The sequence below is a fragment of the Cokeromyces recurvatus genome, assembly GCF_025118155.1.
Source record: "Cokeromyces recurvatus strain NRRL 2243 chromosome Unknown BX663scaffold_15, whole genome shotgun sequence".
NCBI classification, from domain to species: Eukaryota; Fungi; Mucoromycota; class Mucoromycetes; order Mucorales; family Mucoraceae; genus Cokeromyces; species Cokeromyces recurvatus.
The window spans coordinates 319,339-333,650 of record NW_026251401.1 but is presented as its reverse complement, the minus strand read 5'-3'; the positions used below and the strand labels follow the sequence as shown (position 1 = coordinate 333,650).

Below are 14,312 nucleotides of genomic sequence, written 5' to 3'. Positions count from 1 at the left end.
AATAATTTCCGGAAAAGGTGGATGAATTACAGTTTTGTATTTCAAACTCAGACAATGTTAGTATTTCTTTGGACGAATCAAAATTAATTTTCAGACGTTCAGCCTACCTTTTTTGGAAAAATAAAAGCGGAATCAGAAAAAATGGAGAAATTAAACTGAGACAAAATGTTAGACGAATTAAAATGCAACTGTAGACAAACAAGTGGGCTTTCTTCCGCTTTCTAACACTATTATTAAACTTGGAGTGACATTTACAACACTATATACACATTCAAAACTCTCAACACCTTGAAAAACATCGCAATAACTAGGTAAATGCCGCCTAATCAACATAAATATAATAAGACTCCTACTCGAGTTTTATCTGAAGAAGAACTGGCAGCTCTTGCAAAAGGCTTCCTTGAACATCACTAAGCGATACCATGTCCTGAATGCAAAAAAAAGTCACCGCCTACCACAGTAAGGGTGATTCTCCATCTAAAACGCACCACTATCAACCCTGTTACAAATGTACCTTATGCTCCCATACTATGCATGCACCCGAAATGCTTAATATCATTACTGCTCCTGTTATAGAACAAGCTCTGGATATAATCATGAGTAATATTATAATAGATGAATTACATAATACAGGATAAAATATAAGCCTGAATATGAAATAAAACTCTGTATATAACATCTTGTAAATAATATAAAACTTATTGACATCCAATTGTCTAGATGTATCAATTATAAGACATCGTATCATTTCTAAATATTTATTTTTATAACCTTGATAAAGGATTCAGGTCGTCTTTGATCCAATAAAATAAAACATAAAAGATATCAGGAACATATACTCAGATTAAACAATAAATTTTTTATTTAAAACTTGATCAGATCATTATAACACCCAATAGATAATCCATAGATCAGTCTCTTGAATCAACAAGACGTATATACGAATACTAACACTGTTTCATGACTCATGTTCTTTGACGGTTATTTTTATTTCTTTGATTCAGGATTCATTAGTATAAATACAAGCAGTTGTTTAGACACAAAATAATCTTGAACTTCTTCTTTAACTTTCTTTTAACATTCTTTATTTTTATTGAATAAAAACAGTCTCAAACTATACTTCCTTTTGTTCTCTTTTCTCTTTTTATTTTATCTTTTATTTTTATTTACATTCCATCACAGCTCCTTCAAAGATGATAGAAGATATATCTAACAATGTACCCCCAACAGCAACTCCAACCCCAACCATTGTCGTCCCTCGTAACCCAATTCAACAATAGTGCTATACTAGACGTACAAACGCTTTTTAAAATAATCACACAACTAACCACTCAACTTGCAGAACAACAAAAAGTAATTGCACAACTTACTGAAGAACTCCGTCTCACTAGATCAGGTCCACCACAACTACCTCCTGCCGCCACTCTGTCATGGTTGTAAGATTTATAACTTAATTCAATAAGATAAATAGTCATAATAGAATACATAGTGCATTTGTATAATAATTCTCTCTATAAACATATTTAGTATATTTACCCTTGTATAGAAAAATAATTAATTAATAAAAAGTCCTACATCTAAAAATATACTTTCTTCTATTATTGTTCTGCTGAATATTAATTTATAAAAATAACTTTATACAAGTTAAACTGGGGTAAACTAAGAATAATACAAATACGCGTAATAATTGATTCTACTCAGAATACACGTATTAGTTATAAAAAATAAATATATACTAAAGACATGAATCTATAATTATAACTCTTAGTAATCCTTCTATAATTATATTATCAAATACAATTTGTTATATTTTTATCTTCTTATTACTCATCATCCTTATCCACAAAATATATAAATACTCTTACATTATTTTGTATAACATATAACTAAGAACAATACTTGTATTGATTTTACTTTTAATAAACTTATTGACAAGTCTCAACGTACTTCTTCTGTCTTATCTTCTTTTTATTTTTATTTCTTTGACTTCTATTTAATCATCTAAACTTACCTAAACCACAACACACTCAACCTAGCACTGACGAGGAAGATTTTTCTACTCTTCCAGAAACACAATACTCCTTGGCTCCCTGGCACCAACCAGATAGAGTATTAGCTCTCATAAAAAATCTAGTCCAACACCAAGCGATACGCGAAGCTGCTGCTGCTCGTTTATTTCAAGCCCCTTCAGCTACTCGAGGTTTCCAATACTTATATATACCTACCAAGGTACATGTTCCCCTCGGTAAGTTAAGAACTACTTTCAAGAAATTGGAAGTCAATAATGGCCGTTTCCTAGATCTACACTACGCTGACTGTAACATTGTTGCAGTACTCGTCCATAATGACTATGCTCCCGAACTTCAAGAACTGTTAACTAAATGAGGCTGTTTAGAGTTCAAATGATAAGAAAAGATAAAAAAGAAAAGACAAGTCTGTGAAAACTCGGTATAGTTTATTGAAGAAAAATAATACAAAAATTGTACAAGAAGAAACCAATATGGAAAAAATGACAAGGGCTGTTTATACGTTTTGCAAGTGATATTAATAGAAGTGTGATTTAGATAAGTGAATGCTACCATGACAAAGCCTTCAAGCACAAATTTCTCTCTTTGAATAATTCTGCATACAATAAAATATATTTTTATCTTTATTCTCCCTAAGCTGTCACAGTTACTAAAAATATACCCAATCATTATATCTGGGGTAAGCAACGCGTCAACATTAATTCACAGTGAATATTCCCGCTATAACAATACCATTTATTGATAAGCTACTATTATTATCATCCTCTAAGATGGTATTATATAATAATATTTAATATTATAGATGTATATAATATGTATGACTTGTATAAATAATTATGTAATTGAATATAACAGTCATAAATCTATTGAATTCTTATTATTATATAATACGGTGTATATAATTATTTTTAATGCTCGAATACTCAAACAATGACTATTATCAAAACTGAATGTAGAATGAATATTATGCTATGAAGTACAATACACTAGTTTTATTCGAATAAACTCTTTATAATTTAAATAAATGATGGTTTATTTCTATTAACTTAGTTGTAAATACGATTACATGTTGTGGTTTAGGTAAGTTTAAATAATTAAATAAAAGAAATAAAAGAGAAATAAAATAAAAAGAAGACAGAAGAAGAAGTACATTGAGACTTGTCAATAAGTTTATTAAGAATTAATTCAATACAAGTTATATTATGAGTTATGAGTTATAATGTAAGAGTATTTATATATTTTGTGAATAAGGATGATGAGTAATAAGAAGACAAAAAATATAACAAATTGTATTTGGTATTATAATTATAGAATGATTACTAAGAGTTATAATTATAGATATAGATATAGATTCATGTCTTTTGTATATATTTATTTTTTATAACTAATACGTGTATTCTGAGTAGAATCAATTATTACGCGTATTTGTATTATTCTTAGTTTACCCCAGTTTAACTTGTATAAAGTTATTTTTATAAATTTATATTCAGCAGAACAATAATAGAAAAAAAGTATATTTTTAGATGTAGGACTTTTTATTAATTAATTATTCTTTCTATACAAGGGTAAATATACTAAATATGTTTATAGACAGAATTATTGTACAAGTGCACTATATATTCTATTATGACTATTTATCTTATTGAATTAAGTTATAAATCTTACAACCATGATACTATGATATGCCCCTACCGAGTGAAGCATCATTCAGCTATCTTGGAATTCCAATCAAACCTGGTGGACTTATTGACACTGCTGTCCTCATTAATCTCAACACTAAAAAAGCTGGATCCTCTATGAATCAAATTTCTTCTCTTGGAGTCAATCACAAAGGGTTTAACCGCTTACTCTTAGTACGCTTCTACAGCCAAATGATACGATCACAAATGGAATATGGTCTTGCTATCTGCACCTTGAACAGTAGTCACTTTACAAAACTTGAAGCTTGTCAAAATGAATGCATTCGACGTATTTTTGGTGGTTCTGCTAGATCATCAACCAAAGTAATGCTGCACCTAGTACAACAACCTTCAATGACAACCCGAGCTACTATTCTGCAAGCCAAACACCTTATTCGATCAATGCAACTACCCGACGATACATTACTGAACAAACTTCTACCTCATCTTCAAATGTCCAGCAGTCATTCCCACTGGTATAAACTAACAGTCAACCCACTCTGGAGAGAATGTGCCCCTATCTTGGACGAACTTGATAGGAAGGTTTTCAAACGGCTCCGTCTGCGTTTTCAAAAAACTCAATATGAAAACCTCTGTCAGGGTTTAAAGTCCAAGCTTATTCGTACATGTCGTCCTCATATGATCGTCGATCCAATTCTTTGGCTGCCCATGACGAATACGAAAAGAAGCCAAGTCCTCTGCTGGTGCCTCGGTTGGCTACCTGGCGGTATACCTCGTTCATGTCCCTAACATCCTTCTCAAATGTTCAGTTGTACTCATTCGATTGAATGTCTACATATGCACCATCGACTCCAAATGCCAAGAACGGTCACCAACCCACTCTCCTTCCTGCTAAACCAACTACCTATTAAAAAGCTAAAACACTCACAGGATGTGGCTCCTTGGACAATCCGTTGGCCAGCTATTTGTATCACTCTACATGAAATAGATTACCTCTTTCATGAAAAGCTACCTCCAGATCCTCCCTCAGAACCTAATTCACTACTGATGAAATAGTTACTCAACTAACAGTGCTAATATCCTTATATTGTTTATGAATTTTATCTTACTAATCTTTTTTTTTTCCAATCACCTTATTTCTGTCTAAATCATTATATTTATTTTACCCTTTTACACATATACTTTTATCCTTTTCCCTTTTGTCTCAAAAGAGGGTTTTTCTTACTTATACACTATTAGAACTGACTAGGGCAATACAGCAGATGAAAAATGCTATATGCTCATTTGGTCAAATAATAATAATAATAATAATAATAATAATAATAATAATAATAATAATAATAATAATTCAATTTTAAACGTAGTTCGTTTAAGCTATTATATACAAATAAAATAAAGCAAGAGATGAAAGAAGATAAAGAGTTTATATTCGAACACATAACAGAATTTGAATCAAAGACTTGTAGCATAGCATAGATAAAACAAGTTTTACTCTCATCTCAAGGATACATAGATAGAATTGATTGTTTGTCTATTGTACAATCTTAAATACAGTCACTTATTCCTATAGATATTAAAGCAAGCTTCTATATGCGTAACTTGAACGTGAATCAAAAAAATTGGAATCTTTATAATTACAGATAAAAATTCCAAATCTTTTTTTTATTGTTTCTCTACTTTAAATCTATTACTAGTTATCCTAGTAAATATTAAGTTTTCTATTGTATTTTCTATTACCATGCTTATCATATGTTCATAGCTTTTACTATACTGATTTTATATTTGCATACTCCAAAAAAAAAAAAAAAAAAAAAAAAAACGCGATTTTTTTTATTTTATTTTATTTTATTTTATTTTTTTTTTTTCAGATCACGTCTCAAAAAAAATAAAATAAAATAAAAAGTTAAATTTCTTTTATTTCTTTATTTTTTTTTCTCTACTTTCGTATATAATGGCTTTACCTCGCGCATATCAAGCTTCGTTTACACCAAGCGAAGTTGAATTTATAGCCAGTGATGAAAAGATTAAAATCATTCCAAAAACAAAGCTACCACGATTGCAGTTCATTCAAGTAAATTAGATGCAGTTTTTTTTTTTTTTTTTTTTTTTTTTTTTTTTTTTTTTTTTTTTTTTTTTTTTTTCCATTCTTTTTATTTGATATTAACTAAAATTTCACTACTGATTAGGGCACATATGGTCCCTTTCTACCTCCATTAGCCACAGAAGTACCTATTTGGTTGGCTTTACTAATGAAAAAAAATAATAAATGCTCTATTATTTGCCCTGATTGGCTCAACATTGGTAATACTTAATAAATTAATGTATTTGTTTATCATTAACAGGAAAAAATACAAAGACTTTTTAAAAAAGAGACAAGAAGAAGAAGAAAAAGAGCAAGAATTCAGTAATTTACCATTTCATTATATGGAGTTATCACAAATGTTACTTGATGCGTAAGAAAAGAGGAAAATAAAAAAAAAATATTGACGCATTAGCTTTACTTATTTATTTTATAAATCTATTTTAAGGGCGCCTGATGACATTCCTAATGCTGAACAAATTCATAAAATATTACAAGATCTGCAAGAAACAAGGGAAGCCAAGGCAAGAGAAGGTTTCAAGGCACTTGATGATAAATGGCTTGGGGTAATTCACTATAATCTAATTGAAACATGTATAGATTATAATACATGTTTATTTATTTATATATTCTAGATGAACAACTTGTCTTTTATGGAAATCAACAAAATTCGACCATTCTTTTCTCTTGCTTTTAATGAAATGAGAAAATTAAATCTTGCAGACAAAAATCAAAGTGAAGAAGATTTACAAAATCATACTTTTCACTAATTAGTTTGTAAATTTATTTTGCATGTATAGAAAACAACAGAAAAAGCTCTTACTCAATACCCTTAAACTTTTTCGTCTACATTTTTTTTTTCAAGAAAAAAAAGAAAGAAAAGTATAAAAGATAGAGCAGAAAAAAAAAAAAGAGAAGCTTTTAAATATATAATTGTATTATAGACAATGTAATGGTATATATGTATATATATTCATATATATAAAAAGAAGTAAATAAAATATCATTTATTCAGCATGAAAAAAAAAGTATATGATCTGATATAAAATGACAAATAAAATCAGATTAGATTATTTATTATATATAACTTGGTAAGATAGAAAATGACTGAATGGCAGTAGTAGATTCTAATTCAAGTGCATAAAAAAGACAATCCTTTGTACGATCTAATCTTCCTGTCAGTTTATATACTTCACCTAATTGGAACCTGTCATGTACATGAGTCTTTAATCGATGTTGTATATCATTATTATTATTATTATTTTGTCTTACTTACCATGCTTCAGCACAATCCCAACCATTCGATTTTGTAATTACATCTAATAAGCCTTCAGCAAGGTCTTGACTATCCTGTTCTGCATAAGACTTGGCAAGCCAAAGTCGACAAAGAACATCATGTGGATCAATTGCAAGTGCTTTATGAAAGGCCATTTGTGCTTGCTCAATATTACCCTCTGTTTGCAATAATTGTCCTAAAATACACCATACTCGAGGGTTTGTAGTAGAGTTCGCATCTTCAGCCTCTTTCACTGCCTTGTGTGCTTCGTCTAATTTTCCAAGTTTTATATACAATTGTGCAATTAGAAGCCAAAGATCAGATAAGATACGACTTGATTTTTCTTTTCTCAGAATGGTTCGTGTGCTCGGTTTTGAAGGTATATTTTTAGGTTGTAAAATGGATTGGTTGCTTATGTAAGAAGGTGTAATACTATGAAGTGATGCTACTGAATTAGTCCCAATACTTTTAGTATCTATATGCGAAAATTGTTAATAATATGTCGTATATATATGTATATATATATATATATACATATACATATACATATACATGTATGCATATTCTTTTACTTACCATATGATGATATAGGTAATGATTGAATACTGAAATTATCTCCAATTCCTGCATTTTGTGAATAAATATAATTGGTTTGCTGAGGTAGTATGCTTTTATTACGAGTGCTTTTAGATCCAAAAGGATTTAGACTATGTAAATGATGATGGTGATGCTTTTTTACTTCGTTATTACTACCAGGTACAGTTAATAACTGGCTGTTATTATTATTGTTGTTGTTTGATATTATACTATTATTATTTGATCCTAAATTCGACGCAGATCTAGCTCTGCCAGCTACTAATGTTTTATTGGTATATGTTGTTAATATATTATCATGTGATGATGAGCCAACTCGGCTTGTTGATACAGAGCTCATCATATTATTAATTTTAGATATATGATGATGATGATGATAATGTTGTTGTTGTTGTTGAGTAGCAATTAGACTACTGCTTATACTTTGACGTCGATTCTTTTGATTAACTACGATTTGCAACTCACTTAAATTACCAAGAGAACCAGAAATAACCATGTCATTGTGAGCACCTCCGTAAACAGAGGGCGAACTTGTAGATGGATCTGGTGCAGCTATCATACGAAAATAAACTAATAAATTTTCAGAAGAAAGTAGTGCTGAATCTGGACCGTATAATGCAGCCAACAACAATGTTTTAGTTAATTGATACATTACATACTGTTCTGCTGTATCATAATTCTCGCCATAGAATGCACTTTCTCCGTCCAAACCAGCCAAATTAAATTGTTCTAAACCTACATTACAAGTTTTTAAAGCCTTTTGATAATCTCCCTGGCAAGGACAGGAAACAAGAAGTGTCAATAAATGCCAAAGTAAAATTTGTGAAGGATTCGTTTGAATTGCGTTTGTAATTGATTGTACAGCTTGGTTTATATCATGCATCTCTGCTTGTTGTAAAGCAAGCTGGTAATATGTTTCCCAAACGTCTGAATTTAGTTCCAATGAATATTTTAAATAAGAAAGTGCCTTTTCATAATAAATCGGCCGTAGATCGGGATCAAAAGCTATTTTGACAAAAAAAAACAAAAACAAAAACAAAATGTTTTATTCAGTAACTGTCAATGAGTAGAAAAAAATAAAAAAAGAGAGAGAGAGAATGAAGAATTATATTTACTTTGACGTCCTAAAAATCCATAAGCAGCTCCTAAAGCACGATAAACAGAAGCACCTATATTTGAAAGAGTGGATTTACGTACACGCATATTTTGCTTTTGATAAAACTCTTTTGCAATTTCTGCTATTTCTACTGCATCCGTACTACGAGACACATCATTACAATACATTTTGATAGCTGTTAAGAGTACTTGCAATGTATCCTCCACTTCTTCTTTTTCTAAGCTTTTAATTTTAGAGATATCACCTACAATCGATTCACGTCTTACAGGCAAGATTTGTTCCGTTGCTTCAGTTGTTTCTATATCGGGTCGAGAGACAGGGACAGGCATGCAGAACCCCTTTTTGTCAGTTGCTAATGCCTGCCCCTCTCGTTGATTTTCCTTCCAACCATACGCTACTAGACCCACAATGTACAAATAGGAATGCAACGCATGCTCTGCTTCCTCAATCTCACCTAATCGTACTAATGCCAAAAATAAATGCCTTGTAATTAATGGGGAATTAAATGTGCGCTGTGAAGCACGATCGAGGACCTCTACGAATCCACGTAAATCATATGCTGTAGTAGATATCAATTCAAAATCTTTTGCAAATTGGTCGATAAAATCTAATACAAGTGTGTTGACTTGACCTGCTTTTGGTAATGGTGTGACTGTATAAAGCATTCTTTCATAAATTGTATGAAGTTGCGATTGTTCACGTATAAACATGTGTCGTTCAAGATAAGGATCGTCTGGTTGAGACCCTGATGGTAAGCAATATTTATTTTCACGGTATATACTTGATATATATCGTAAAGAAAGCTTTGTGATGATCATACGTTTTTGAATACGCCACAAAGGAGACTGAGTGGCAGTAATTTGTTGATATTGTCGCATACATTCTAACAAAGCAGGTATAGTTATAATAGATCTAATTATTATTATTAAGAATAGTGAATAAAAGGAAAGGACTCCTATCTTTGTAGCTTTATTTTATTTTATTTTTACCCTTCTCTTAAACCTAAAAGTATAGCACGATAAAGCGATTCTTCAGACCATTCAATCAAAGACTTATATCTAGCATCTGTATATTCAGTTAATAACTCTTCAACACCTTGATAACTTTGAATTGCATCCGCTTCATTCCCAGTTAATTCAAGACATATAGCTTAAAAATAAAATATTAATTTGATCTATTTTATGACAGCTCTCTTTCTCTCTCTCTATCTCTCTATATATATTCACCTTTTATTACTCTTGCTTGTAAAAATAAAACTAGGCCATAACCTTGACTTACATGATCCTTTTCAAATGATAGTTTACTAATTATATCAAGTGCTTTTTGATATTCTCCACATTCAAAATAAGTACGTGCTAAAATGATTTTAGCAAACTTATATTTTTATGCATATATAATTTAGTATACAATAATAAATATAAATTAATATTATATGTGTATACATTTATATATATATATATATATATATATATATGTATATGTGTATGTATGTATGTATGTATGTATGTATGCATATACTTCTTTTTCAGTTTTATTTGTATTTGTTGAATCTGGTAGTTGAATAGCAGCCATCAATTGATCTTGATATGATTTAACATAGTGTGGTTCTAATCGATACTCTATGCTAACGTGATATGGACAATCATTTTCAAAATTAACCCTATTTGTTGAGCGTATATCATTTATCGTTTGAATAAAAGTTGCCTCTACTAAAAGGATTTGTTCTAATACTTTATATGTGTATTAGTAAGAGTTTATCAATTTATTATTAAAAAAAAAATCTTATATAGCTTACCTACTCCACCTGGATTATATTTTTTGTATTTTCTAGCCAAGTCAGGTATGACAGCCCAGTTACTATTACATCGAGCCATGTCGATGTCTGTAATGATTTGAATTAGTTTTGCTGATGCCATTATTATATGAATAAATAAAGGTTAAAGGAGAAGAACAAGTAATAGTTGAGTAAGAAAAAAAAGAAAATTATTTTATGGGAAAAAAAAAGAAAAAAAAAAGTATGTGATTTAAAACAGAAAAATTTAATATGCAGTGGTAAAAGTCCTAAACAAAACGAAACGCGACTTTATAGCGAAGAAGAAGTCAAAACCTTTTTATTGGAGTTAACAACTTGCTGATAATAATTGATTGACCAACTATCTTTACTTTTAGTCATAATAAAAAACTACCAGAAAGAAGAAGTTCTACCCTCAAAATTTAACCTATTGATTTGATTTCGTACCTTTTTCTTTTAAATGCAGATTTAAAAGGGTTATTATTGAAACCTCGAAGCTAAAACAAGTAATATAAAAACTTGCTTTCTCCTCTCAATATAAACATAAGAGGAAATTATAAGATGTGAAAGTCTTTATTCAATTAAAAAATAGTCTATACTTAATTCTGTGTGTGTGTGTTTATTATATTAGTCTTGAGTTTATCAATTTATTTATTTTTTCTTTTTCAACTGCTTAAATTCCTTATTATGTAAGATTCAAGCGGGTATGTAAATTATGCTACGCGCTGAAAAATGATCATGAATAAAAATAAAAAAAAAAAAAAATCAATTTTTTTTTTTTTTTTTTATTTATTTATTATTTCTTTTTATGAGTGAAGATAAATTCTCTTCCGCAATTCAATATTGGAAAGAAATTCAACTTTCTAATTTACAAAAGGAACTCGACCAACAAGGTCTTGTCATTGTTGAAAATCAAAAGGATGGTTTAGTTTCTAGAAAAAAACTTGCTGAACAAACAAGAGGTATGTGCATAAAATCTTTTTCTATAGTTAAAACGCCATTTAACTTATTTATTAAGTTAGAATTTAAAAAAATACCTGATGAAGATAAACTTTTAAAGTTTAAACCGCTTTTGAAAGGTGAATATTTATGAATGGTTTCTTTCTTACTATTACGTATTCAAAATGTATATATTATTAGGTTATCAAAGTGAAATCGACAACATTACTAAACGCACAAAATTTGCAGAAAACGCATTTCTAACAGTTTATAAACTGTTAGCAGATGCACCCGATCCTGTTCCATTATTTGAAGCTGCAGTGGTACTTTTTCTATTTTTATGCACTTTTTATGTTTACTTAACGTTTTTCTTTTCTTTTTTTTTTTCTTTTTTTTTTTTTTAAAAAAAAAAAGGACCAGAGCGCTTCTATAATTCATAATACTGAATTACAAAACGAAAATAGTTATTTGAAAGAACAGTTAGAAAAAGCAAATGCAACTATTAAACGCCTGGAATCAGTTGAAAAAACAAATTTAGAATTGGTACAAAAAGTATCAAATTTAGAAGCCTCGGTAAAAATGTCGTATACATTTTCCAGTATACATTTTAACAGACATAAATATTATAGTTAATCGAAAAGAAGTCAAAAGATACCAGCTCAATAGAGCAAGAAATGAGAGATCAATATAATGATAAAATTCGACAATACAAAGAACGGTAATATTAATGTAAATGAATTAAAAGAAAAGCATATTAATTCCTTTGCATTTCATGATAGAGAGTATGATCTTCAAAAACAATTAAACCAAGCTTTGGACCAATTGACTGAATTAAGACAATCTCATGATGATACACAAGCACAACTTATTGGTCATGATCAAAAATATGGTACTATATATATAACATTATGTTGAATATGTTTATCAACATCTATTCACATATATATTTTTTTTATGTATAGATGAAGAAGTTATAGGCAAATTAGCTGAATTGGATATTGTTATTATGGATCTTGAACGTGCTAACGGAAAAATTATTCAATTCGAAAAACAAATTGTAAAATGACAATCTATTCTCGAAAAGATAAATGAAAGAAAAAATATATATGTATATATAACAATTATGTGTATAGGAAGATTTGAAACAAGAAAATATAAAGCTTTCTGAATCAAGAAACGTTAATGAGAGGTAATTATAGTTTGTAGATGGACATGAATATATATTGATCAAGATATTAGAAATGAAGCATTACAATATGACGTTGAAATAACAAAATTGATTAAAGATGTTGAAACATATAAGGATATACTTCACAAAACCGAAACACGATTAACAAAAAAAATCAAGGAATTAACAAATGAAATAAATTTGTTGGTAAAATTTGCTATTGAATTTTAACAACAAAAAATTAAGTATAAATATGTATGTTAGAGTGAAGAAAAAGAGAATCTAAAGAAAAAGTTAAAGTCTTTTGAAGACTATGATGAAATCAAGCGTGAATTACAAATAATGAAGGTATTTGAATAAAAAAAAGAAAAGGAAATAAAGTCCAGGATATTAAATTTCCTGTTCAAGTATGTCGAATTTTCAACAGGAGAAGACGATTTTCAAGCAAACGATGTACTTAAGAAAGGAAATAATGTTGAAGATAGTCTAGAATTTCAATTGATGGAAAAGAATAAAAAGTTAGAAAATGAATATACTCAAGTTAAAGTATCATTTGCTGATCTTCAAGAAGAATATGAAGAAAAGACAAAACAATTGGAGCAACTTGGTCAGACCTTGAGCGAAAAAACGATTTTAGTCCAACGTTTAGAAGAAGATCTCGTTCGTGTAGGCCAACAATCATCGGATTCATCCATTATTGAAGCAATAAATAGTAAGAACCCATTAGGGACACCTAACAGTACTTCAGATGGAGCAGTATCGCGGTATTCTAGTGAATTAAAAGGAAAAGATGATAAAGGTATTTTACCTATCGTAATGAGCCAAAGAGATAGATTTAGGCAGAGAAATGCAGAGTTAGAAGAACAAACGCGAACCTTAGAGTCTTCATTACAAGATGCACGTACAGAAATACAAAGCTTGAAGACTGATAATATAAAATTATATGAAAGACTTAAATTTGTACATGTCTGGAAAGAAGATCAGCAATATGATAAGCCTTTAACAGTAAGTATTATATATTGTATGTCTATGTATTAAGTTCTAACTTTAAATCAAATAAAGAATCGCTCTGTTGCTGTAAATATAGATTCAATAGAATCAAGTAATAAGAATAGAATGCCTGTACGAAGCTTTAAGAAAACTTCATTTAATAAGGGAATCGATGATCCATCTGATAAATATAGTAAATTATATGAAGAAAGTATGAACCCCTTTACTCAGTTCCATAAAAAGGTAAAAAAAATACTTGTACCTAGAAATTAAAAATAGTTACAAATTATTCAAATAAATAGGAGGAGAGCCGTAGATATAATGCGTTGAATCCAGCAGAGAAACTAACGCTTAATCTGACGCGTATATTATTTTCACATAAATGGTCTCGTTATTTTTTCATTGTTTATTCATTACTACTTCATCTTTTAGTAGTCATTACTTTGTATCAACTTAGTTTATGGGAATGTCGACATGATCACGAAGCTATCAACTTTCCAACAAATAATGATGATGCAAATAAAATTTTAAATAATTAAACCTTGTTGTACAACTCGACTATTTTTTTTTTTTTTTTTTTTTTTTTTTTTTTTTGAGCCTATAATTCAAGAACAATAATTATTATGTCATTTTTATTTTTTTTTTTAAAAAAAAAAGAAACACACATGGAATATAAAATTGCATAATCT

The 14,312-nt window shown here is 29.4% G+C and overlaps 5 protein-coding genes across 5 annotated transcripts; 4 read left to right on the top strand and 1 right to left on the bottom strand.

Annotated features, from left to right (window-relative positions):
• Positions 1 to 1,193: 1,193 nt before the first annotated feature.
• On the top strand, positions 1,194 to 2,385 carry BX663DRAFT_561725 (uncharacterized protein; the record flags this gene model as incomplete). The annotated part of the gene is made up of 3 exons (XM_051531936.1): positions 1,194 to 1,260; positions 1,343 to 1,436; positions 2,037 to 2,385. 3 exons carry the CDS (start codon positions 1,194 to 1,196, stop codon positions 2,383 to 2,385), a joined length of 510 nt encoding a protein of 169 aa, XP_051382132.1.
• A 1,294-nt stretch (positions 2,386 to 3,679) lies between these two features.
• BX663DRAFT_511875 (uncharacterized protein) lies at positions 3,680 to 4,955 on the top strand. Its single transcript, XM_051527945.1, has one exon. The coding sequence runs from the start codon at positions 3,710 to 3,712 to the stop codon at positions 4,454 to 4,456; it is 747 nt and encodes a 248-aa protein (XP_051382131.1). The 5' UTR covers positions 3,680 to 3,709; the 3' UTR covers positions 4,457 to 4,955.
• A 607-nt stretch (positions 4,956 to 5,562) lies between these two features.
• BX663DRAFT_511874 (DNA replication complex GINS protein PSF2) lies at positions 5,563 to 6,700 on the top strand. The gene is made up of 5 exons (XM_051527944.1): positions 5,563 to 5,738; positions 5,854 to 5,968; positions 6,024 to 6,120; positions 6,196 to 6,313; positions 6,383 to 6,700. Exons 1-5 carry the CDS (start codon positions 5,619 to 5,621, stop codon positions 6,515 to 6,517), a joined length of 585 nt encoding a protein of 194 aa, XP_051382130.1. The 5' UTR covers positions 5,563 to 5,618; the 3' UTR covers positions 6,518 to 6,700.
• A 13-nt stretch (positions 6,701 to 6,713) lies between these two features.
• On the bottom strand, positions 6,714 to 10,710 carry BX663DRAFT_511869 (uncharacterized protein). Its single transcript, XM_051527943.1, has 8 exons — positions 10,530 to 10,710; positions 10,253 to 10,464; positions 9,961 to 10,108; positions 9,724 to 9,883; positions 8,733 to 9,646; positions 7,600 to 8,622; positions 7,024 to 7,498; positions 6,714 to 6,954 (listed from the first exon to the last, which is right to left on the bottom strand). Exons 1-8 carry the CDS (start codon positions 10,648 to 10,650, stop codon positions 6,825 to 6,827), a joined length of 3,183 nt encoding a protein of 1,060 aa, XP_051382129.1. The 5' UTR covers positions 10,651 to 10,710; the 3' UTR covers positions 6,714 to 6,824.
• Positions 10,711 to 11,334: 624 nt separating this feature from the next.
• BX663DRAFT_474026 (CASP C terminal-domain-containing protein) lies at positions 11,335 to 14,183 on the top strand (the record flags this gene model as incomplete). Its single annotated transcript, XM_051524215.1, has 13 exons — positions 11,335 to 11,488; positions 11,549 to 11,605; positions 11,667 to 11,788; positions 11,880 to 12,038; positions 12,095 to 12,183; positions 12,245 to 12,354; positions 12,428 to 12,522; positions 12,599 to 12,654; positions 12,705 to 12,840; positions 12,898 to 12,981; positions 13,042 to 13,638; positions 13,696 to 13,866; positions 13,926 to 14,183. The coding sequence occupies 13 exons, from the start codon at positions 11,335 to 11,337 to the stop codon at positions 14,160 to 14,162; spliced, it is 2,067 nt and encodes a 688-aa protein (XP_051382128.1). The 3' UTR covers positions 14,163 to 14,183.
• Positions 14,184 to 14,312: the final 129 nt, after the last annotated feature.

What these genes read in the sequence shown, in the direction of transcription:
- BX663DRAFT_511869 (XM_051527943.1), bottom strand. Translation starts at nt 10,650, where the DNA reads ATGGCATCAGCAAAACTAATTCAAATCATTACAGACATCGACATGGCT. An exon ending in ATTACCTATATCATCATATG is followed by an intron (nt 7,499 to 7,599) that starts GTAAGTAAAAGA and finishes TTTCGCATATAG; the next exon opens with ATACTAAAAGTATTGGGACT. An exon ending in TGGGATTGTGCTGAAGCATG is followed by an intron (nt 6,955 to 7,023) that starts GTAAGTAAGACA and finishes TGTACATGACAG; the next exon opens with GTTCCAATTAGGTGAAGTAT.
- BX663DRAFT_511874 (XM_051527944.1), top strand. Translation starts at nt 5,619, where the DNA reads ATGGCTTTACCTCGCGCATATCAAGCTTCGTTTACACCAAGCGAAGTT. An exon ending in TCACAAATGTTACTTGATGC is followed by an intron (nt 6,121 to 6,195) that starts GTAAGAAAAGAG and finishes ATCTATTTTAAG; the next exon opens with GGCGCCTGATGACATTCCTA. An exon ending in TTGATGATAAATGGCTTGGG is followed by an intron (nt 6,314 to 6,382) that starts GTAATTCACTAT and finishes TATATATTCTAG; the next exon opens with ATGAACAACTTGTCTTTTAT.
- BX663DRAFT_511875 (XM_051527945.1), top strand. Translation starts at nt 3,710, where the DNA reads ATGCCCCTACCGAGTGAAGCATCATTCAGCTATCTTGGAATTCCAATC.